Source organism: Thunnus thynnus, chromosome 16 (genome assembly GCF_963924715.1).
Source record: "Thunnus thynnus chromosome 16, fThuThy2.1, whole genome shotgun sequence".
Classification (NCBI taxonomy): Eukaryota; Metazoa; Chordata; class Actinopteri; order Scombriformes; family Scombridae; genus Thunnus; species Thunnus thynnus.
The window spans coordinates 10,896,295-10,918,781 of NC_089532.1; the positions used below are offsets into that span (position 1 = coordinate 10,896,295).

The 22,487-nt window shown below is 37.3% G+C and overlaps 1 protein-coding gene and 5 gene segments (V, D, J or C); 2 read left to right on the forward strand and 4 right to left on the reverse strand.

Moving 5' to 3' along the window:
- Window positions 1-344: 344 nt before the first annotated feature.
- Window positions 345-1,860, reverse strand: LOC137200151 (Ig lambda-1 chain C region-like). The segment is given in 2 exon segments: window positions 345-905; window positions 1,829-1,860. A coding segment is annotated over 1 exon segment (312 nt).
- Window positions 1,861-4,719: 2,859 nt separating this feature from the next.
- LOC137200142 (Ig kappa chain V region 3547-like) lies at window positions 4,720-5,241 on the forward strand. The segment is given in 2 exon segments: window positions 4,720-4,765; window positions 4,931-5,241. Coding segments are annotated over 2 exon segments (357 nt in total).
- Window positions 5,242-6,045: 804 nt separating this feature from the next.
- Window positions 6,046-10,525, reverse strand: LOC137200143 (immunoglobulin lambda constant 6-like). The segment is given in 2 exon segments: window positions 6,046-6,423; window positions 10,495-10,525. Coding segments are annotated over 2 exon segments (354 nt in total).
- Window positions 10,526-11,882: 1,357 nt separating this feature from the next.
- Window positions 11,883-16,270, reverse strand: LOC137200144 (Ig lambda-1 chain C region-like). The segment is given in 3 exon segments: window positions 11,883-12,406; window positions 13,331-13,446; window positions 16,224-16,270. Coding segments are annotated over 3 exon segments (483 nt in total).
- A 1,127-nt stretch (window positions 16,271-17,397) lies between these two features.
- LOC137200146 (immunoglobulin lambda constant 6-like) lies at window positions 17,398-18,031 on the reverse strand. The segment is given in 1 exon segment: window positions 17,398-18,031. A coding segment is annotated over 1 exon segment (405 nt).
- A 706-nt stretch (window positions 18,032-18,737) lies between these two features.
- LOC137200147 (uncharacterized) lies at window positions 18,738-22,167 on the forward strand. The gene is made up of 3 exons (XM_067614813.1): window positions 18,738-18,771; window positions 19,588-19,881; window positions 21,857-22,167. The coding sequence occupies exons 1-3, from the start codon at window positions 18,738-18,740 to the stop codon at window positions 22,165-22,167; spliced, it is 639 nt and encodes a 212-aa protein (XP_067470914.1).
- The last annotated feature ends 320 nt before the right edge of the window (window positions 22,168-22,487 follow it).

Here is a 22,487-nt window from a genome sequence, read left to right on the forward strand (position 1 = left end):
TCGGCACCAAATCATGTTTTTTTTTCACATTTACTCTCAGCAGAAGAGCTCTGACAAATGTTGGCTGATCACATATTTCAGTCATGATTTTTTCAACACTGAAAATCTAATTCCAAGATATATTTTCCAAGTTTTTTAATCATGATATAAATTTGTATTTTAAAAAAAACATTCTTGTTACTACATTATTCTACTTCCATTACCAGTTAAAATGTTGTTAATTAACTTTGTTACTTAAGTCCGAAGCTTTTCAATTTCCACAGAGAGGAGAATCAGTTAAAGTTGTAAAACCTTTTCATTTCTTACCACTCTTCATAAGATAAAAGAACAAAATATTTATAATGTTTTCTTTCATCAGTGCAAGCTTTATTAGCAAAAACATCAATCATCAACAGGACAGTTATTAAGCACACTCACATCTAGCTGCTGAGCTACACACATTACTCTCTAAGTTGTTGTTGTTCTTTGTCACACAAAGCTTCAGTTTACTCTACAGACATTAAAACTCATATTGATCAGATGAGCAGGTGTGTTCCTCCTGCTCCCCCCAGACACAGCTCCTGTCCTGGGCTTCAGCTAGCCCCTCTAGCCCTTACACTGGCTCCTGTGGAGGGACTTGGTCTGGCTGTGGTCATGATGGAGGACTTTGCAGGAGTACAGCTCTCCTTCCATCCAGCGCTCCTGGCTCAGGCTCAGGATGCTGCTGCTGCTGTAGCGTCCGCTCTTCTCCTCCTCTGAGCTGCTCAGGACCCCCTCTGTCACCTCTCTACCGTCCACCTCCCAGCTCACCACGGCTCCCTGAGGAGAGTAGCCGGTCAGCAGGCAGGCCAGCGTGGCCGAGCCTCCAGAGAGCTGCTGAGAGGAGGGGGGAAGCAGAGAGACTGAGGGCCTGACCATGGGGCCAGCTGGAGGGGAGAGCAGAGACACACAAGGAGCAGATTAACTTCTACTGTAGGACAGACAGCTTAGTTATGATACATGACAGAGGTTAACAATGCTGTGGATTAACTGTGTGTGTGACACTGTGATCAGACAGAGGAGAGGCAGTGAGAAATGGGAGGAAATGAGGGTTTTGTTAAAAAAGCTAAATGGTGTTTGTACTTGTAATTTTGACATTTAAAGCAATTAATCTATATCATCAGAAATCAACAAGAATTAGACAATATTCAACATGAGGCAGGTGTAAATGTAACGATTTTTTAAAATGAATGAACGATAAATGAAATCTTCATATATGCTCTATAATGTGTAATGATTTTCTTGATGATTTTATATAAAAGTTAAGAGGTGAAACACTAATGTGTGATTACAGTTAAAGACTTTGTCATCTGTCTGTTTCACTTCCTTTTCTCAACATCAAACTAACCAACTGTGAACACAAACTACAGCAAAACTGGATCTAAATATAAACTCATTTATTTGTTTTACAGAAACCAACATTATATTTTAAATCTAAAAATTGTTTGATTGTTAAAAAATAATGAATAAAGTTCAAGTATTTTCTAATAGTTAAAATGTTTATCAGATAAATTTTACAATGACATTTTGTGAAACAAACAATTGATTAAAAGTAAAATAAAATTTTAGTTTTTTTGGACTATATTTCATCATAACATCATCTACAATAATAACCATTTATTAACATCTGCATTATGTTTTACCCAAACTTCACTATCAGCTGAGCTTAATAAGAGGCAAAAAAAAAAAAAAAAAAAAAAAATACCCACAATATATAAATTACTCTGAATAAATTTTTGTTTCATCACATTCTGGTGAAAACTCAGTATAATATTTTATATTGTAGAAATGAGAAATCTCTGGTACTTACAGTTAATGATGAGTTTGGTTCCTCCACCAAAAGTGTACCACAGTGATACAAACTCATTAAGTGGCCGTACAAAAACCTCCTGCACTGTGAACAAGCATCTATCCACTGAAAAAACTCTGTTTTTAAAATTACAGAGCAACACTTATACTTTATCAAATCTACAATACTTTTTTAATAATGTAGATTGAAATTATTGTATGAAACAAGATTATTTATTTATTTTTTCTTTACTTTTCTACATCTGACAGAAAAAGGATTATAGTCTACTTGTTACAGTCATCACAATTCATATTCGTTAACAGTTATACATGGTTTAAATTAACATGATGCTTTTTTAATAATATAGATTTACAATCTCATATTAATCAGAAATGAAATATATTATTTATCTACAATAAACCTTGTAAGTCAATTAAACGTAAACAAATAGAAATATCAAACCAACCACAGTCGACACAAACTTTTCCATAAATCCTCAACTGCACTTCTATAAATATAATTTTCCATTAAGATCATAGATGGTGTAAATCCAAACAGTATTTCTCCTGATTTTGTGTCCCACGTTGCCTTCAGTCTGTTGAGAGCAGAGAAATCATTTCCATAGAGAGGAGGCTTTGCATCGTCAGCTGATCCTCCAGTGAACTGAGAAGGTTTATAGTCCTGTGAGTTCAACACTGCAGGACTCAGATCTGTCAGTCAACACAGCAGAAAGCACAACCACCATGACTCCCATCACCATCCTCATCTGGACGCTGGCCTGCTGCTGTTTTACAGGTTCATTCACTCAGCAACATTTCAAACATGATGTGTTTCCTTTTCTGTCATTAATTTCTGCTGATAAATGAAAGATTTGTTTCTGTCTGCAGGATGCAGCGGTCAGGTGACTGTGACTCAACCTCCAGTAGTGACATCTACTCCAGGATCCACTGTCACTCTGACCTGTAAAACCAACCCAGCTGTTCATAGATATGATGATGGAGATGATGCTATGTTCTGGTATCAACAGAAATCTGGACAGACTCCAAAACTCCTAATATATTATGCAAGCACACTTGAATCAGGAACACCAGCTCGGTTTAGTGGCAGTGGAAGCAGCTCTGACTTCTCTTTGACCATCAGTGGAGTTCAGGCTGAAGATGCAGCAGTTTACTACTGTCAGAGTTACCACAGTGGTGGAGTGTTCACACAGTGATTTGTAGTCGTACAAAAACCTCCCTCAGTCAGACTGCAGAGACACTGAGCTGTTACAGCAGGAACCGACTGCAGCTGCTGAAGAGGAAGAGACTCTGACACAGACCACTGAACACAGAGCTGACAGTAACCTCACCAAGCACAAACTGTACCAATCACAAACAACATGTACACATGAATATATTGGCATATTTTATATTTTTAAATATCTTCCTTTTATTCCATGTCAAAAAGTGTGAAACTGACATTGAAACTAACCATCATGATGTTCATTTTCCACATACAGTGATATCAGAAGCTGTGGAAAAAAAACAAAAAAAACGAACATTTTCCACAATCTAGAAACTTAGACACACATCAACATGTTGTTTGTCACCTAAAAACATTATTCACTGGACATTCTCAGATATTTGCTGATTCACTGTCTTGTTGACTGATACGAACTCTCATATCTGTCAGTTAAAGATAAAGCAAGAGCCAGTAGCCAGTTAGCTTAGCTTAGCATAACAACTGGAAACAGAGGGAAACAGCTAGCCTGGCTCTGTCTGAAGGCAACAAACTCTGCCCACCAGTACCTCTAAAGCTCATTAATTAACATGTTATATGTTGCCTGTTTAATCCCCCAAAAAACAAATTGAAAAAACAAGACAAGTTGTGGTTTAACAGGGGTTTATGTGATGTTGCCAGACAACCAGCAGAAACTTTGGCTTTTGTTAATATTAAACAAGCCAGATATTAATTAGTGAGCTTTAGAGGTTTTATAGGCAGATTTTGTTACCTACAGACAAGCTAGCTGTTTCTCCCTATTTACATTTGTAATGCTAAGCTAACCAGGAGCCATAGCTCCATATTTATGTACAAATAAAAAAGTGCTATCGATCTTCTCATCTACCTCTCGGCAAGAAATCAAATAACTGTATTTCCCAAGATGTCAAACTATTCCTTTGGGATTTTTTTTCTGTAAACATCAATCAACAACATGTTGTTTAGTCACATCTTGTCTCACAGGATGCAGTCCAACATTTTCTAATAATGTTCTTCTCTTATCTCATTGAAACTCATCCTCCTATTAACAGGGTTGTTAAAACATTATTTATGCTAACAGTATCATTTTATTAACACAAACAGCAGCCCAAACAGAACATTTAGTGGCTGTCTAAGATCCTGCACACCAAACAATCAACTTCAACTTATTACTCAACTTTTCAGATAAATCAAATACTAAATATACGATATAACATACTTTAATTAGAGTGGACACCTGTTAAGAGTGAAGGGAAAGAGTTGGTCAGCTAAAACTTTGAGCAGGCCCTAAAGTGAGATAAAATGGGTTTAAATTCCTGCCTATGTGCTAACAACAACAATAATAATAAAAACGTTTGTGGGAAAACTGAGTTACTGAGTTAAGTGTTCATCCAATCTGCCAGCAGGTGGTGCCATACAACCTAAATAACATAATAAAGAGGATAAAGTCAATTTTTTCTGGATGAACTTTGAATTAGAATGATCCTCTGTAGAGGTTGATCTCTCACTCCTCCTCACTTCTGCTCTTTCTGTTTCACAACAACAGGTGTGTGTTTGCCTTCTTAAATGTATTTTGCATGACTTTCATGCATCACTGCTCCTCAGAGTTTAAGTTCTTGTGTCACAGAGAGTCTGAACTGTTTTCATGCACTCACACTGAAAACTGCATCAAGATGATGTCGCCAATAACTCTGCTGGTCATGTTGGGTTTTCTGAGTCAGGGTGAGAGATTCTGAAAATGTTTGGTGCAAATCGAATCTGTGTTCTCCCTTTTACTTTTGCTTAAATGTCTTTTCTATTTTTCTCTCCAATCACAACCTGAACTGCTTCTCCATTGGCTATTGGCTATAATATTTACTCTATAAGATTTTTCATTTCTCATTTCAGAGTCTTCTGCCAACAATTTTCTGACTCAGACTGACAAATCCAAGTCTGTTAGTCTTGGAGGGACGGTGACCATCAGCGCCACAGGGAGTTCAGATATTGGTGCTGATCTCAGTTGGTACCTTCAGAAACCTGGACAAGCTACCAAACTTCTTATATACAGAGCATCAACTCTAAACTCAGGAACTCCATCTCGATTCAGTGGCAGTAGATCTGGTTCAGGTTACACCCTGACCATCAGTGGTGTTCAGGCTGAAGATGTTGGAGATTACTACTGTCTGGGCTACCATAGTGATGGCACGTTCACACAGTGATTTAGAGTCGTACAAAAACCTCCTTCAGTTTGACTGAAGTGAAAACGGCCTGCTGCAGCTGCAGAGGGTTGATGAAGAGACTGTGATGAGGATAACTGGTCGAGTGAACACAACACTGTGACTCTGACACACAAGAGTCATCAAGCAGAACCACAATGAACCCAAATAAAACTGACACATACTGAAAGACCCTCTTACATTTACAGTTAAAACTTCAGTTCTTGTCAGTTTATTCAATATCTTTATGAGTAAGCTGGAAACATTTAGCTCTTGTTAGAGTATAGCCACCAATAGAAACAAATATTTGACAGATTTTCCACTAATGCAGAACAAAATAATACAACTACAGCCCAAAAGGAAATAAAGCTTTCCAATTTATTATTCGACATTTTAAAATTCCAAATGATTTCATACTCAAAATTAATGTCACTAGTTAATAAAAAGCAACCATCTCTTGTACTATTAGACATATAGTATTATAACATCAGGAATGATGATATTTGGATGATCAAGAAGCTATTTTTCATAATGAATTGATTTTAAAAGAAATACAAACACACTGACTCATTATAATCAACAGTTTTATTGAATAATGGTTCAATGTTCATTTCACACTTTACATGTATGAATAATTTCTCTTGGAGTGAAACTCAGAATATTAAATTTCATTTGAAAAGTAATGAACATAAAGCAGAATATAAGGAAGATCAGTATTAGAAAGCAACATGCACATTAAAACACTGAGTAGAGAGATGTGAAACTTGCAGAAACAGCTGAACAGAGAAGATCTGAAGCTTCATCAAGATCTCTAGCAAAGAAAAAGAAGCATCATTTCCAGACAGGAAGTGTTGCTGAAGCTCTACTCTGAGCAGCGGTCAGGGTCCAGGGTTTGAGTGACGGGGGTCTGTCCACTCAGACTGGCCTCACAGCTCACTGAGCCCACCTTCCTCCACTGGTCTGCAGAGAGGCTCAGGGTGCTGCTCCGGCTGTAGTGGCCGTCCCTCCCCAGGACCTCCAGGCTGTGTGACACCCCTGAGGAGCTGCTGCTGCCCCCCACCTTCCAGTCCAGCCTCCAGGCTGAGGGGAAGCCCCCGCTGGACAGACACACCAGTGTGGCACTGCCCTGCTGCAGCTGCTCTCTGGAGGGGGGGAGGACGGTCAGGGTGGGCCGCACCACACCCACTGGAGGAGAGAGAGGGGGAGGAGAGGGGGGAGAAAAGACAAAGACGGAAAACTTTAGAGCTTGTGCTGCTGTTGCACTCATACACTAAGAATCAGACCATCAGACACATGAGTTCAATGTAGTGAAAAAGGTTCATTGATAATAATTATTGATGACATCTTCATATCTGTTTCATAATGTGAGACAGTGAATAATTCATTTTCTTGTGTTTAAACTGACAGAAGTGAAACACTCATGTGAATACAGTTAAAACTTTGTCATCTGTCTCTTTCACTTCCTTTTCACTACTAATGTGAAATAAATGAACCGTGAACACAAAGCTGAGCTGCATTAAGTGATAAAATCATATTAATGGTAAACAACAATAGATGTTAAAAACAGTTTGGATGATCAAAATAAGTAAATTTAAAAAAACAACAAAAAAAACTACTGATGTTTCGTAGATAAATCTTTGCTTTTTTTCCCCCCAAATTTTGTTGTCAAACATTTGAATGCAGATAATATTTAAAAGTTAAATAAAAGTTAAAAGTCATCGTAAAAATAGTATACTAGAAAATGTATGTTTATCTTTTTTATCCAAAAATGTATTATCTTAAATACTGAGTGAATTTTGATCTCTGCAAAGTTTCTTCTCAGATTGTGAGATCAGCCTTGTTTGATTAATAACAAAATTCACTTTTTTAAAATCATGCAAACACTGAAGTTGATCACCTTCTCATTCAATATTTGATAAATGGTATAAATTCTATATATTATAAAAAGTAATAAATCTCTGGTACTTACAGTCAACGATGAGTTTGGTTCCTCCTCCAAAAGTCCTCCACAGTGATACAAACTCATTAAGTGGCCGTACAAAAACCTCCTGCACTTAGAACAAGCATCTATCCACTGAAAAAAACTCTGCTTTTTAAAATAACAAAGAAAAAATGATACTTTATTGAATCTACAACACTTTTTTAATAATATAGATTGAAATTATTGTATGAAACAAGATTATTTCTTAAATAATTCTTTATTTTTCTACATCTGACAGAAAAAGGATTATAGTCTACTTGTTACAATCATCACAATTCATATTCGTTAACAGTTATACATTGTTTAAATTAACATGATGCTTTTTAATAATATAAATTTACAATCTCATATTAATCAGAAGTGAAATATATTATTTATCTACAATAAACCTTGTAAGTCAATTAAACGTAAACAAATAGAAATATCAAACCAATCACAGTCGACACAAACTTTTCCATAAATCCTCAACTGCACTTCTATAAATATATTTTCCATTAAGATCATAGATGGTGTAAATCCAAACGGTATTTCTCCTGATTTTGTGTCCCACGTTGCCTTCAGTCTGTTGAGAGCAGAGAAATCATTTCCATAGAGAGGAGGCTTTGCATCGTCAGCTGATCCTCCAGTGAACTGAGAGGGTTTATAGTCCTGTGAGTTCAACACTGCAGGACTCAGATCTGTCAGTCAACACAGCAGAAAGCACAACCACCATGACTCTCATCACCATCCTCATCTGGACGCTGGCCTGCTGCTGTTTTACAGGTTCATTCACTCAGTAACATTTCAAACATGATGTGTTTCCTTTTCTGTCATTAATTTCTGCTGATAAATGAAAGATTTGTTTCTGTCTGCAGGATGCAGCGGTCAGGTGACTGTGACTCAACCTCCAGTAGTGACATTTACTCCAGGATCCACTGTCACTCTCACCTGTAAAACCAGCCAGGCCGTTGATAGATATAGTAATAGAGATGCTATGTCCTGGTATCAACAGAAATCTGGACAGACTCCAAAACGCCTAATATATTATGTAAGCACACGTGAATCAGGAACACCAGCTCGGTTTAGTGGCAGTGGAAGCAGGTCTGTCTTCTTTTTGACCATCAGTGGAGTTCAGACTGAAGATGCAGCAGTTTACTACTGTCAGAGTTACCACGATATAAACAATGCTGATGTGTTCACACAGTGATTTGCAGTCGTACAAAAACCTCCCTCAGTCAGACTGCAGAGACACTGAGCTGTTACAGCAGGAACCGACTGCAGCTGCTGAAGAGGAAGAGACTCTGACACAGACCACTGAACACAGAGCTGACAGTAACCTCACCAAGCACAAACTGTACCAATCACAAACAACATGTACACATGAATATATTGGCATATTTTATATTTTTAAATATCTTCCTTTTATTCCATGTCAAAAAGTGTGAAACTGACATTGAAACTAACCATCATGATGTTCATTTTCCACATACAGTGATATCAGAAGTTGTGAAAAAAAAAAAAAACGGAACATTTTCCACAATCTAGAAACTTAGACACACATCAACATGTTGTTTGTCACTTGAAAACATTATTCACTGGACATTCTCAGATATTTGCTGATTCACTGTCTTGCTGACTGATACAAACTCTCATATCTGTAAGTTAAAGACAAAGCAAGAGCCAGTAGCCAGTTAGCTTAGCTTAGCATAACAATTGGAAACAGAGGGAAACAGCTAGCCTGGCTCTGTCTGAAGGCAACAAATCTGCCCACCAGTACCTCTAAAGCTCATTAATTAACATGTTATATGTTGCATGTTTAATCCCCCAAAAAACAAATTGAAAAAACAAGACAAGTTGTGGTTTAACAGGGGTTAATGTGATGTTGCCAGACAACCAGCAGAAACTTTGGCTTTTGTTAATATTAAACAAGCCAGATATTAATTAGTGACCTTTAGAGGTTTTATAGGCAGATTTTGTTACCCACAGACAAGCTAGCTGTTTCTCCCTATTTACATTTGTAATGCTAAGTTAACCAGGAGCCATAGCTCCATATTTATGTACAAATAAAAAAGTGGTATCGATCTTCTCATCTTCCTCTCGGCAAGAAATCAAATAACTGTATTTCCCAAGATGTCAAACTATTCCTTTGGGATTTTTTCTGTAAACATCAATCAACAACATGTTGTTTACTCACATCTTGTCTCACAGGATGTAGTCCAACATTTTCTAATAATGTTCTTCTCTTATCTCATTGAAACTCATCCTTCTATTAACAGGGTTGTTAAAACATTATTTATGCTAACAGTATCATTTTATTAACACAAACAGCAGCCCAAACAGAACATTTAGTGGCTGTCTAAGATCCTGCACACCAAACAATCAACTTCAACTTATTACTCAACTTTTCAGATAAATCAAATACCAAATATACAATATAACATACTTTAATTAGAGTGGACACCTGTTAAGTGTGAAGGGAAAGAGTTGGTCAGCTAAAACGCTGAGCAGGCCCTAAAGTGAGATAAAATGGGTTTAAATTCCTGCCTTTGTGCTAACAACAACAATAATAAAAATGATTGTGAAAACAGAGAAATCAAAATCAATCAAATGTTGGGTCAGATCATGCTGAGTTAAGTGTTCATCCAATCTGCCAGCAGGTGGCACCATACAACCTAAACAACATAATAAAGAGGATAAAGTCAATGTTTTCTGGATGAACTTTGAATTAGAATGATCCTCTGTAGAGGTTGATCTCTCACTCCTCCTCACCTCTGCTCTTTCTGTTTCACAACAACAGGTGTGTGTTTGCCTTCTTAAATGTATTTTGCATGACTTTCATGCATCACTGCTCCTCAGAGTTTAAGTTCTTGTGTCACAGAGAGTCTGAACTGTTTTCATGCACTCACACTGAAAACTGCATCAGGATGATGTCGCCAATAACTCTGCTGGTCATGTTGGGTTTTCTGAGTCAGGGTGAGAGATTCTGAAAATGTTTGGTGTAAATCCAGTCTGTGTTCTCCCTTTTACTTTTGCTTAAATGTCTTTTCTATTTTTCTCTCCCATCGCAACCTGAACTGCTTCTCCATTGGCTATTGGCTAAAATATTTACTCTTTAAGATTTTTCATTTTTCATTTCAGAGTCTTCTGCCAACAGTTTTCTGACTCAGACTGACAAATTCAAGTCTGTTAGTCTTGGAGGGACGGTGACCATCAGCGCCACAGGGAGTTCAGATATTGATGATGATCTCAGTTGGTACCTTCAGAAACCTGGACAAGCCCCCAAACTTCTTATATACAGCGCTTCAACTCTAAACTCAGGAACTCCATCTCGATTCAGTGGCAGTATATCTGGTTCTGGTTACACTCTGACCATCAGTGGTGTTCAGGCTGAAGATGTTGGAGATTACTACTGTCTGAGTTTACATACTGATTTAACGTTCACACAGTGATTTCGAGTCGTACAAAAACCTCCTTCAGTTTGACTGAAGTGAAAACGGCCTGCTGCAGCTGCAGAGGGTTGATGAAGAGACTGTGATGAGGATAACTGGTCGAGTGAACACAACACTGTGACTCTGACACACAAGAGTCATCAAGCAGAACCACAATGAACCCAAATTAGACTGAAACAAACTGAAAGACATTTTCCAACCTGCAGTTTTTAAGTTAAATCTTCATCATTATTTCACATCATTTCAAGAACAGAGTTGTTGTAAGAATATATCCTCTGACAGCAACAAAATTCAACAATATTTCCACCAATAGTTTTACATTCAGCAGCACAAAACAATCTACTGTAACAGTTTCATCTAAAAAAGTTTTTGATTCAGAAATGATAAATATGTTATACTTGATATTTCATATTATATTGTTACACATACTATAAAATAATGAATAGAAACCTGACTTGATGTTGAAGTGAAGCATGTTGGAAAGATGAGGTATAATACTGGCATGAATATGCATTTCTCATGAATAATATATCACAAAATACACACAAAGATAGTGATTTACTATAATATTCAATTTTATTTTATTGGTTACATGTTTGACTGATTAAAAAATGGTTATATTGAAACACAATGGCAATGCATCAGAATATGAGTAAGATTAGTGAGAGAAAACTGAATACACATCAAGATAGAGTCATGATTTTGCACAAATAGTTGAACAGAGTAGATCTGTAGCCTCATCAATATCTCTGAACTACAACACACCTACTGGAGAAGAAAGAGGGAGGAATACATCTTCACTCAGCTACATGGATTCAATTCTTTTCTTGTATTTTTTGTAATAGAGAAACATCTATCGACACCAAATCATGGTTTTTTTTTCACATTTACTCTCAGCAGAAGAGCTCTGACAAATGTTGCCTGATCACATATTTCAGTCATGATTTTTTCAACACTGAAAATCTAATTCCAAAATATATTTTCCAAGTTTTTTAATCATGAAATAAATTTGTATTTTAAAAAAAACATTCTTGTTACTACATTATTCTACTTCCATTACCAGTTAAAATGTTAATTAATTTTGTCACTTAAGTCCGAAGCTTTTCAATTTCCACAGAGAGGAGAATCAGTTAAAGTTGTAAAACCTTTTCATTTCTTACCACTCTTCATAAGATAAAAGAACAAAATATTTATAATGTTTTCTTTCATCAGTGCAAGCTTTATTAGCAAAAACGTTAATCATCAACAGGACAGTTATTAAGCACACTCACATCTAGCTGCTGAGCTACACACATTACTCTCTAAGTTGTTGTTGTTCTCTGTCACACAAAGCTTCAGTTTACTCTACAGACATTAAAACTCATATTGATCAGATGAGCAGGTGTGTTCCTCCTGCTCCCCCCAGACACAGCTCCTGTCCTGGGCTTCAGCCAGCCCCTCTAGCCCTTACACTGGCTCCTGTGGAGGGACTTGGTCTGGCTGTGGTCCTGATGGAGGACCTTGCAGGAGTACACCTCTCCTTCCATCCAGCGCTCCTGGCTCAGGCTCAGGATGCTGCTGCTGCTGTAGCGTCCGCTCTTCTCCTCCTCTGAGCTGCTCAGGACCCCCTCTGTCACCTCTCTACCGTCCACCTCCCAGCTCACCACGGCTCCCTGAGGAGAGTAGCCGGTCAGCAGGCAGGCCAGCGTGGCCGAGCCCCCAGAGAGCTGCTGAGAGGAGGGGGGAAGCAGAGAGACTGAGGGCCTGACCGTGGGGCCAGCTGGAGGGGAGAGCAGAGACACACAAGGAGCAGATTAACTTCTACTGTAGGACAGACAGCTGAGTTATGATACATGACAGAGGTTAACAATGCTGTGGATTAACTGTGTGTGTGACACTGTGATCAGACAGAGCAGAGGCAGTGAGAAATGGGAGGAAATGAGGGTTTTGTTAATAAAGCTAAATGGTGTTTGTACTTGTAATTTTGACATTTAAAGCAATGAATCTATTGTGGCAAATCATCATAAATCACTAAGAATCAGACAATATACAACATGAGTTAGGTTCAAATGTAATGATTCATTTAATTTAATGATCATTAAATTAAATCTAAATGTGTTATAGCAAATAATTATTCTTGCAATGATTTTCTTGATGAGTTTATATAAAAGTTAAGAGGTGAAACACTAATGTGTGATTACAGTTAAAGACTTTGTCATCTGTCTGTTTCACTTCCTTTTCTCAACATCAAACTAACCAACTGTGAACACAAACTACAGCAAAACTGGATCTAAATATAAACTCATTTATTTGTTTTACAGAAACCAACATTATATTTTAAATCTTAAAATTGTTTGAATGTTAAAAAATAATGAATAAAGTTAAATTTATTGTTTGGTTGTTCAAATGTTAATCAGAGAAATTTTACAAGGACATTTTGTGAAGCAAACAATTGACTAAAAGTAAAATATATGAAAATTAGATTTTTTTTTTTACAAATATGTCATCATAACACCATCTACAATAATAAACAATTAATAATATCTGCAAAAAGTTTTCTCCAAACTTTAGCTGAGCTCAATGCAAAGCGAAAAATATCCATAATATATAAATTACCCCAAATAAATACTAATTTTATCACGTTCTGGTGCAAAACTCGGTATAATATATTATGTTGTAGAAATGAGAAATCTCTGGTACTTACAGTTAATGATGAGTTTGGTTCCTCCACCAAAAGTCAACCACAGTGATACAAACTCATTAAGTGGCCGTACAAAAACCTCCTGCACTGTGAACAAGCATCTATCCACTGAAAAGTCACTTTATTTTCTGCTAAAACTGGATAATTAACATTTTATCAAATGTATAAAATGTTTTCATTGATTTGGTTTTAAATTTCTTCATGAATCAAAATATTTTACATCATTTTTTGGAAATTTTGTACAAGTGACAACAAAACAGGTTGATTTGCCCTGTAACAAATTCAGATTGTAAACATGTTACATATTTGAGACAATGTTGAATAAGCACAACATTTCAAAATAATCATAAATATTATTGATCATAAATTACAGAATGAGTATATAGTGTATTTGTGAAACCTTGTATGTAAAACAAATTAAATAAATAGATACCAACCACTCCAATTGAAACAAATGTTGTAAATCCTCAAATTTGTTAACAAAAGAAGTTATTTTATTCCATTAAGATCATAGATGGTGTAAATCCAAACAGTATTTCTCCTGATTTTGTGTCCCATGTTGCCTTCAGTCTGTTGAGAGCAGAGAAATCATTTCCATAGAGAGGAGGCTTTGCATCGTCAGCTGATCCTCCAGTGAACTGAGAAGGTTTATAGTCCTGTGAGTTCAACACTGCAGGACTCAGATCTGTCAGTCAACACAGCAGAAAGCACAACCACCATGACTCTCATCACCATCCTCATCTGGACGCTGGCCTGCTGCTGTTTTACAGGTTTATTCACTCAGCAACATTTCAAACATGATGTGTTTCCTTTTCTGTCATTTATTTCTGCTGATAAATGAAAGATTTGTTTCTGTCTGCAGGATGCAGCGGTCAGGTGACTGTGACTCAACCTCCAGTAGTGACATCTACTCCAGGATCCACTGTCACTCTGACCTGTAAAACCAACCCAGCTGTTCATAGATATGATGATGGAGATGATGCTATGTTCTGGTATCAACAGAAATCTGGACAGACTACAAAACTCCTAATATATTATGCAAGCACACGTGAATCAGGAACACCAGCTCGGTTTAGTGGCAGTGGAAGCAGCTCTGACTTCTCTTTGACCATCAGTGGAGTTCAGACTGAAGATGCAGCAGTTTACTACTGTCAGAGTTACCACGTTATAAACAGTGCTCCGGTGTTCACACAGTGATTTGTAGTCGTACAAAAACCTCCCTCAGTCAGACTGCAGAGACACTGAGCTGTTACAGCAGGAACCGACTGCAGCTGCTGAAGAGGAAGAGACTCTGACACAGACCACTGAACACAGAGCTGACAGTAACCTCACCAAGCACAAACTGTACCAATCACAAACAACATGTACACATGAATATATTGGCATATTTTATATTTTTAAATATCTTCCTTTTATTCCATGTCAAAAAGTGTGAAACTGACATTGAAACTAACCATCATGATGTTCATTTTCCACATACAGTGATATCAGAAGTTGTGGAAAAACAAAAACTGAACATTTTCCACAATCTAGAAACTTAGACACACATCAACATGTTGTTTGTCACTTGAAAACATTATTCACTGGACATTCTCAGATATTTGCTGATTCACTGTCTTGTTGACTGATACAAACTCTCATATCTGTCAGTTAAAGACAAAGCAAGAGCCAGTAGCCAGTTAGCTTAGCTTAGCATAACAACTGGAAACAGAGGGAAACAGCTAGCCTGGCTCTGTCTGAAGGCAAAAAAAATCTGCCCACCAGTACCTCTAAAGCTCATTAATTAACATGTTATATGTTGCCTGTTTAATCCCCCAAAAAACAAATTGAAAAAACAAGACAAGTTGTGGTTTAACAGGGGTTTATGTGATGTTGCCAGACAACCAGCAGAAACTTTGGCTTTTGTTAATATTAAACAAGCCATATATTAATTAGTGAGCTTTAGAGGTTTTATGGGCAGATTTTGTTACCAACAGACAAGCTAGCTGTTTCTCCCTATTTACATTTGTAATGCTAAGCTAACCAGGAGCCATAGCTCCATATTTATGTACAAATAAAAAAGTGGTGTCGATCTTCTCATCTTCCTCTCGGCAAGAAATCAAATAACTGTATTTCCCAAGATGTCAAACTATTCCTTTGGGATTTTTTCTGTAAACATCAATCAACAACATGTTGTTTACTCACATCTTGTCTCACAGGATGCAGTCCAACATTTTCTAATAATGTTCTTCTCTTATCTCATTGAAACTCATCCTTCTATTAACAGCGTTGTTAAAACATTATTTATGCTAACAGTATCATTTTATTAACACAAACAGCAGCCCAAACAGAACATTTAGTGGCTGTCTAAGATCCTGCACACCAAACAATCAACTTCAACTTATTACTCAACTTTTCAGATAAATCAAATACCAAATAATCAATATAACATACTTTAATTAAAGTAGACACCTGTTAAGTGTGTAGGGAAAGAGTTGGTTACCTAAAACGCTGAGCAGGCCCTAAAGTGAGATAAAATGGGTTTAAATTCCTGCCTTTGTGCTAACAACAACAATTAAAAAAATGATTGTGAAAACGGAGAAATTAAAATCAATCAAATGTTGGGTCAGATCATGCTGAGTTAAGTGTTTATCCAATCTGCCAGCAGGTGGCGCCATACAACCTAAACAACATAATAAAGAGGATAAAGTCAATGTTTTCTGGATGAACTTTGAATTAGAATGATCCTCTGTAGAGGTTGATCTCTCACTCCTCCTCACCTCTGCTCTTTCTGTTTCACAACAACAGGTGTGTGTTTGCCTTCTTAAATGTATTTTGCATGACTTTCATGCATCACTGCTCCTCAGAGTTTAAGTTCTTGTGTCACAGAGAGTCTGAACTGCTTTCATGCACTCACACTGAAAACTGCATCAGGATGATGTCGCCAATAACTCTGCTGGTCATGTTGGGTTTTCTGAGTCAGGGTGAGAGATTCTGAAAATGTTTGGTGCAAATCCAGTCTGTGTTCTCCCTTTTACTTTTGCTTAAATGTCTTTTCTATTTTTCTCTCCCATCACAACCTGAACTGCTTCTCCATTGGCTATTGGCTATAATATTTACTCTTTAAGATTTTTCATTTCTCATTTCAGAGTCTTCTGCCAACAATTTTCTGACTCAGACTGACAAATTCAAGTCTGTTAGTCTTGGAGGGACGGTGACCATCAGCGCCACAGGAAGTTCAGATATTGGTGCTGATCTCAGTTGGTACATTCAGAAACCTGGACAAGCTACCAAACTTCTTATATACCAAGCATCAACTCTAAACTCAGGAACTCCATCTCGATTCAGTGGCAGTAGATCTGGTTCTGGCTACACTCTGACCATCAGTGGTGTTCAGGCTGAAGATGTTGGAGATTACTACTGTCTTGGCTACCATGGTGATGCCACATTCACACAGTGATTTAGAGTCGTACAAAAACCTCCTTCAGTTTGACTGAAGTGAAAACGGCCTGCTGCAGCTGCAGAGGGTTGGTGAAGAGACTGTGATGAGGATAACTGGTTGAGTGAACACAACACTGTGACTCTGACACACAAGAGTCATCAAGCAGAATCACAATCAACCTAAATAAAACTGACACATACTGAAAGACCCTCTTACATTTACAGTTAAAACTTCAGTTCTTGTCAGTTTATTCAATATCTTTATGAGTAAGCTGGAAACATTTAGCTCTTGTTAGAGTATAGCCACCAATAGAAACAAATATTTGACAGATTTTCCACTAATGCAGAACAAAATAATACAACTATATCCCAAAAGGAAATAAAGCTTTCCAATTTATTATTCGACATTTTAAAATTCCAAATGATTTCATACTCAAAATTAATGTCACTAGTTAATAAAAAAGCAACCATCTCTTGTACTATTAGATATACAGTATTATAACATCAGGAATGATGATATTTGGATGATCAAGAAGCTATTTTTCATAACGAATTGATTTTAAAAGAAATACAAACACACTGACTCATTATAATCAACAGTTTTATTGAATAATGGTTCAATGTTCATTTCACACTTTACATGCATGAATAATTTCTCTTGGAGTGAAACTCAGAATATTAAGTTTCATTTGAAAAGTAATGAACATAAAGCAGAATATAAGGAAGATCAGTATTAGAAAGCAACATGCACATTAAAACACTGAGTAGAGAGATGTGAAACTTGCAGAAACAGCTGAACAGAGAAGATCTGTAGCTTCATCAAGATCTCTAGCAAAGAAAAAGAAGCATCATTTCCAGACAGGAAGTGTTGCTGAAGCTCTACTCTGAGCAGCGGTCAGGGTCCAGGGTTTGAGTGACAGGGGTCTGTCCACTCAGACTGGCCTCACAGCTCACTGAGCCCACCTTCCTCCACTGGTCTGCAGAGAGGCTCAGGGTGCTGCTCCGGCTGTAGTGGCCGTCCCTCCCCAGGACCTCCGAGCCGTGTGACACCCCTGAGGAGCTGCTGCTGCCCCCCACCTTCCAGTCCAGCCTCCAGGCTGAGGGGAAGCCCCCGCTGGACAGACACACCAGTGTGGCACTGCCCTGCTGCAGCTGCTCTCTGGAGGGGGGGAGGACGGTCAGGGTGGGCCGCACCACACCCACTGGAGGAGAGAGAGGGGGAGGAGAGGGGGGAGAAAAGACAAAGACGGAAAACTTTAGAGCTTGTGCTGCTGTTGCACTCATACACTAAGAATCAGACCATCAGACACATGAGTTCAATGCAGTGAAAAAGGTTCATTGATAATAATTATTGATGACATCTTCATATCTGTTTCATAATGTGAGACAGTGAATAATTCATTTTCTTGTGTTTTGAACTGACAGAAGTGAAACACTCATGTGAATACAGTTAAAACTTTGTCATCTGTCTCTTTCACTTCCTTTTCACTACTAATGTGAAATAAATGAACCGTGAACACAAAGCTGAGCTGCATTAACTGATAAAATCATATTAATGGTAAACAACAATAGATTTTAAAAACAGTTTGGATGATCAAAATAAGTAAATTTTAAAAAACAAACAAAAAAAACTACTGATGTTTCATAGATAAATCTTTGCTTTTTTCCCCCCCAAATATTGTTGTCAAACATTTGAATGCAGATAATATTTAAAAGTTAAATAAAAGTTAAAAGTCATCGTAAAAATAATATATTAGAAAATGTATGTTCATCTTTTTTATCCAAAAATGTATTATCTTAAATACTGAGTGAATTTTGATCTCTGCAAAGTTTCTTCTCAGATTGTGAGATCAGCTTTGTTTGATTAATAACAAAAAACAGAAAATCATGCAAACACTGAACTTAATCACAGTGTCATGAAATATTTGATAAAAGGTATAAATTCTATATATTGTAAAAAGTAATAAATCTCTGGTACTTACAGTCAACGATGAGTTTGGTTCCTCCACCAAAAGTCAACCACAGTGATACAAACTCATTAAGTGGCCGTACAAAAACCTCCTGCACTGTGAACAAACATCTATCCACTGAAAAGTCACTTTATTTTCTGCTAAAACTGGATAATTAACATTTTATCAAATGTATAAAATGTTTTCATTGATTTGGTTTTAAATTTCCTCATGAATCAAAATATTTTACATCATTTTTTTGAAATTTTGTACAAGTGACACAAAACAGGTTGATTTGCCCTGTAACAAATTCAGATTGTAAACATGTTACATATTTGAGACAATGTTAAATAAACACAACATTTCTAAATAATCATAAATATAATTAATCATAAATTACAGAATGAGTATATAGTGTATTTGTGAAACCTTGTTTGTAAAACAAATTGAATAAATAGATACCAACCACTCCCATTGAAACAAATGTTGTAAATCCTCAAATTTGTTTCCAAAAGAAGTTATTTTATTCCATTAAGATCATAGATGGTGTAAATCCAAACAGTATTTCTCCTGATTTTGTGTCCCACGTTGCCTTCAGTCTGTTGAGAGCAGAGAAATCATTTCCATAGAGAGGAGGCTTTGCATCGTCAGCTGATCCTCCAGTGAACTGAGAAGGTTTATAGTCCTGTGAGTTCAACACTGCAGGACTCAGATCTGTCAGTCAACACAGCAGAAAGCACAACCACCATGACTCTCATCACCATCCTCATCTGGACGCTGGCCTGCTGCTGTTTTACAGGTTCATTCACTCAGCAACATTTCAAACATGATGTGTTTCCTTTTCTGTCATTAATTTCTGCTGATAAATGAAAGATTTGTTTCTGTCTGCAGGATGCAGCGGTCAGGTGACTGTGACTCAACCTCCAGTAGTGACATCTACTCCAGGATCCACTGTCACTCTGACCTGTAAAACCAGCCAGGCTGTTTATAGATATAGTGATGGAGATGATGCTATGTTCTGGTATCAACAGAAATCTGGACAGACTCCAAAACTCCTAATAAAATTTGCAAGCACACTTGAATCAGGAACACCAGCTCTGTTTAGTGGCAGTGGAAGCAGCTCTGACTTCTCTTTGACCATCAGTGGAGTTCAGACTGAAGATGCAGCAGTTTACTACTGTCAGAGTGGACACTCTATAAACAGTGCTCGGGTGTTCACACAGTGATTTGTAGTCGTACAAAAACCTCCCTCAGTCAGACTGCAGAGACACTGAGCTGTTACAGCAGGAACCGACTGCAGCTGCTGAAGAGGAAGAGACTCTGACACAGACCACTGAACACAGAGCTGACAGTAACCTCACCAAGCACAAACTGTACCAATCACAAACAACATGTACACATGAATATATTGGCATATTTTATATTTTTAAATATCTTCCTTTTATTCCATGTCAAAAAGTGTGAAACTGACATTGAAACTAACCATCATGATGTTCATTTTCCACATACAGTGATATCAGAAGTTGTGAAAAAAAAAAAAAAACTGAAAATTTTCCACAATCTAGAAACTTAGACACACATCAACGTGTTGTTTGTCACTTGAAAACATTATTCACTGGACATTCTCAGATATCTGCTGATTCATTGTCTTGCTGACTGATACAAACTCTCATATCTGTCAGTTAAAGACAAAGCAAGAGCCAGGAGCTAGTTAGCTTAGCTTAGCATAACAGCTGGAAACAGAGGGAAACAGCTAGCCTGGCTCTGTCTGAAGGCAACAAAATCTGCCCACCAGTACCTCTAAAGCTCATTAATTAACATGTTATATGTTGCCTATTTAATCCCCCAAAAAACAAATTGAAAAAACAAGACAAGTTGTGGTTTAACAGGGGTTTATGTGATGTTGCCAGACAACCAGCAGAAACTTTGGCTTTTGTTAATATTAAACAAGCCAGATATTAATTAGTGAGCTTTAGAGGTTTTATAGGCAGATTTTGTTACCAACAGACAAGCTAGCTGTTTCTCCCTATTTACATTTGTAATGCTAAGCTAACCAGGAGCCATAGCTCCATATTTATGTACAAATAAAAAAAGTGGTGTCGATCTTCTCATCTTCCTCTCGGCAAGAAATCAAATAACTGTATTTCCCAAAACGTCAAACTATTCCTTTGGGATTTTTTCTGTAAACATCAATCAACAACATGTTGTTTACTCACATCTTGTCTCACAGGATGTAGTCCAACATTTTCTAATAATGTTCTTCTCTTATCTCATTGAAACTCATCCTTCTATTAACAGGGTTGTTAAAACATTATTTATGCTAACAGTATCATTTTATTAACACTAACAGCAGCCCAAACAGAACATTTAGTGGCTGTCTAAGATCCTGCACACCAAACAATCAACTTCAACTTATTACTCAACTTTTCAGATAAATCAAATACCAAATATACAATATAACATACTTTAATTAGAGTAGACACCTGTTAAGAGTGAAGGGAAAGAGTTGGTCACCTAAAATGCTGAGCAGGCCCTAAAGTGAGATAAAATGGGTTTAAATTCCTGCCTTTGTGCTAACAACAACAATAATAAAAATGATTGTGAAAACAGAGAAATCAAAATCAATCAAATGTTTGGTCAGATCATGCTGAGTTAAGTGTTTATCCAATCTGCCAGCAGGTGGCACCATACAAGCTAAACAACATAATAAAGAGGATAAAGTCAATGTTTTCTGGATGAACTTTGAATTAGAATGATCCTCTGTAGAGGTTGATCTCTCACTCCTCCTCACCTCTGCTCTTTCTGTTTCACAACAACAGGTGTGTGTTTGCCTTCTTAAATGTATTTTGCATGACTTTCATGCATCACTGCTCCTCAGAGTTTAAGTTCTTGTGTCACAGAGAGTCTGAACTGTTTTCATGCACTCACACTGAAAACTGCATCAGGATGATGTCGCCAATAACTCTGCTGGTCATGTTGGGTTTTCTGAGTCAGGGTGAGAGATTCTGAAAATGTTTGGTGTAAATCCAGTCTGTGTTCTCCCTTTTACTTTTGCTTAAATGTCTTTTCTATTTTTCTCTCCCATCACAACCTGAACTGCTTCTCCATTGGCTATTGGCTATAATATTTACTCTTTAAGATTTTTCATTTCTCATTTCAGAGTCTTCTGCCAACAAATTTCTGACTCAGACTGACAAATCCAAGTCTGTTAGTCTTGGAGGGACGGTGACCATCAGCGCCACAGGGAGTTCAGATATTGGTGGTGATCTCAGTTGGTACCTTCAGAAACCTGGACAAGCTACCAAACTTCTTATATACAGTGCATCAACTCTAAACTCAGGAACTCCATCTCGATTCAGTGGCAGTAGATCTGGTTCTGGCTACACTCTGACCATCAGTGGTGTTCAGGCTGAAGATGCTGGAGATTACTACTGTCTGGGCTTACATAGCGGTGGAGTGTTCACACAGTGATTTAGAGTCGTACAAAAACCTCCTTCAGTTTGACTGAAGTGAAAACGGCCTGCTGCAGCTGCAGAGGGTTGATGAAGAGACTGTGATGAGGATAACTGGTCGAGTGAACACAACACTGTGACTCTGACACACAAGAGTCATCAAGCAGAACCACAATGAACCCAAATTACACTGAAACAAACTGAAAGACATTTTCCAACCTGCAGTTTTTAAGTTAAATCTTCATCATTATTTCACATCATTTCAAGAACAGAGTTGTTGTAAGAATATATCCTCTGACAGCAACTGATGTTCAACAATATTTCCACCAATAGTTTTAC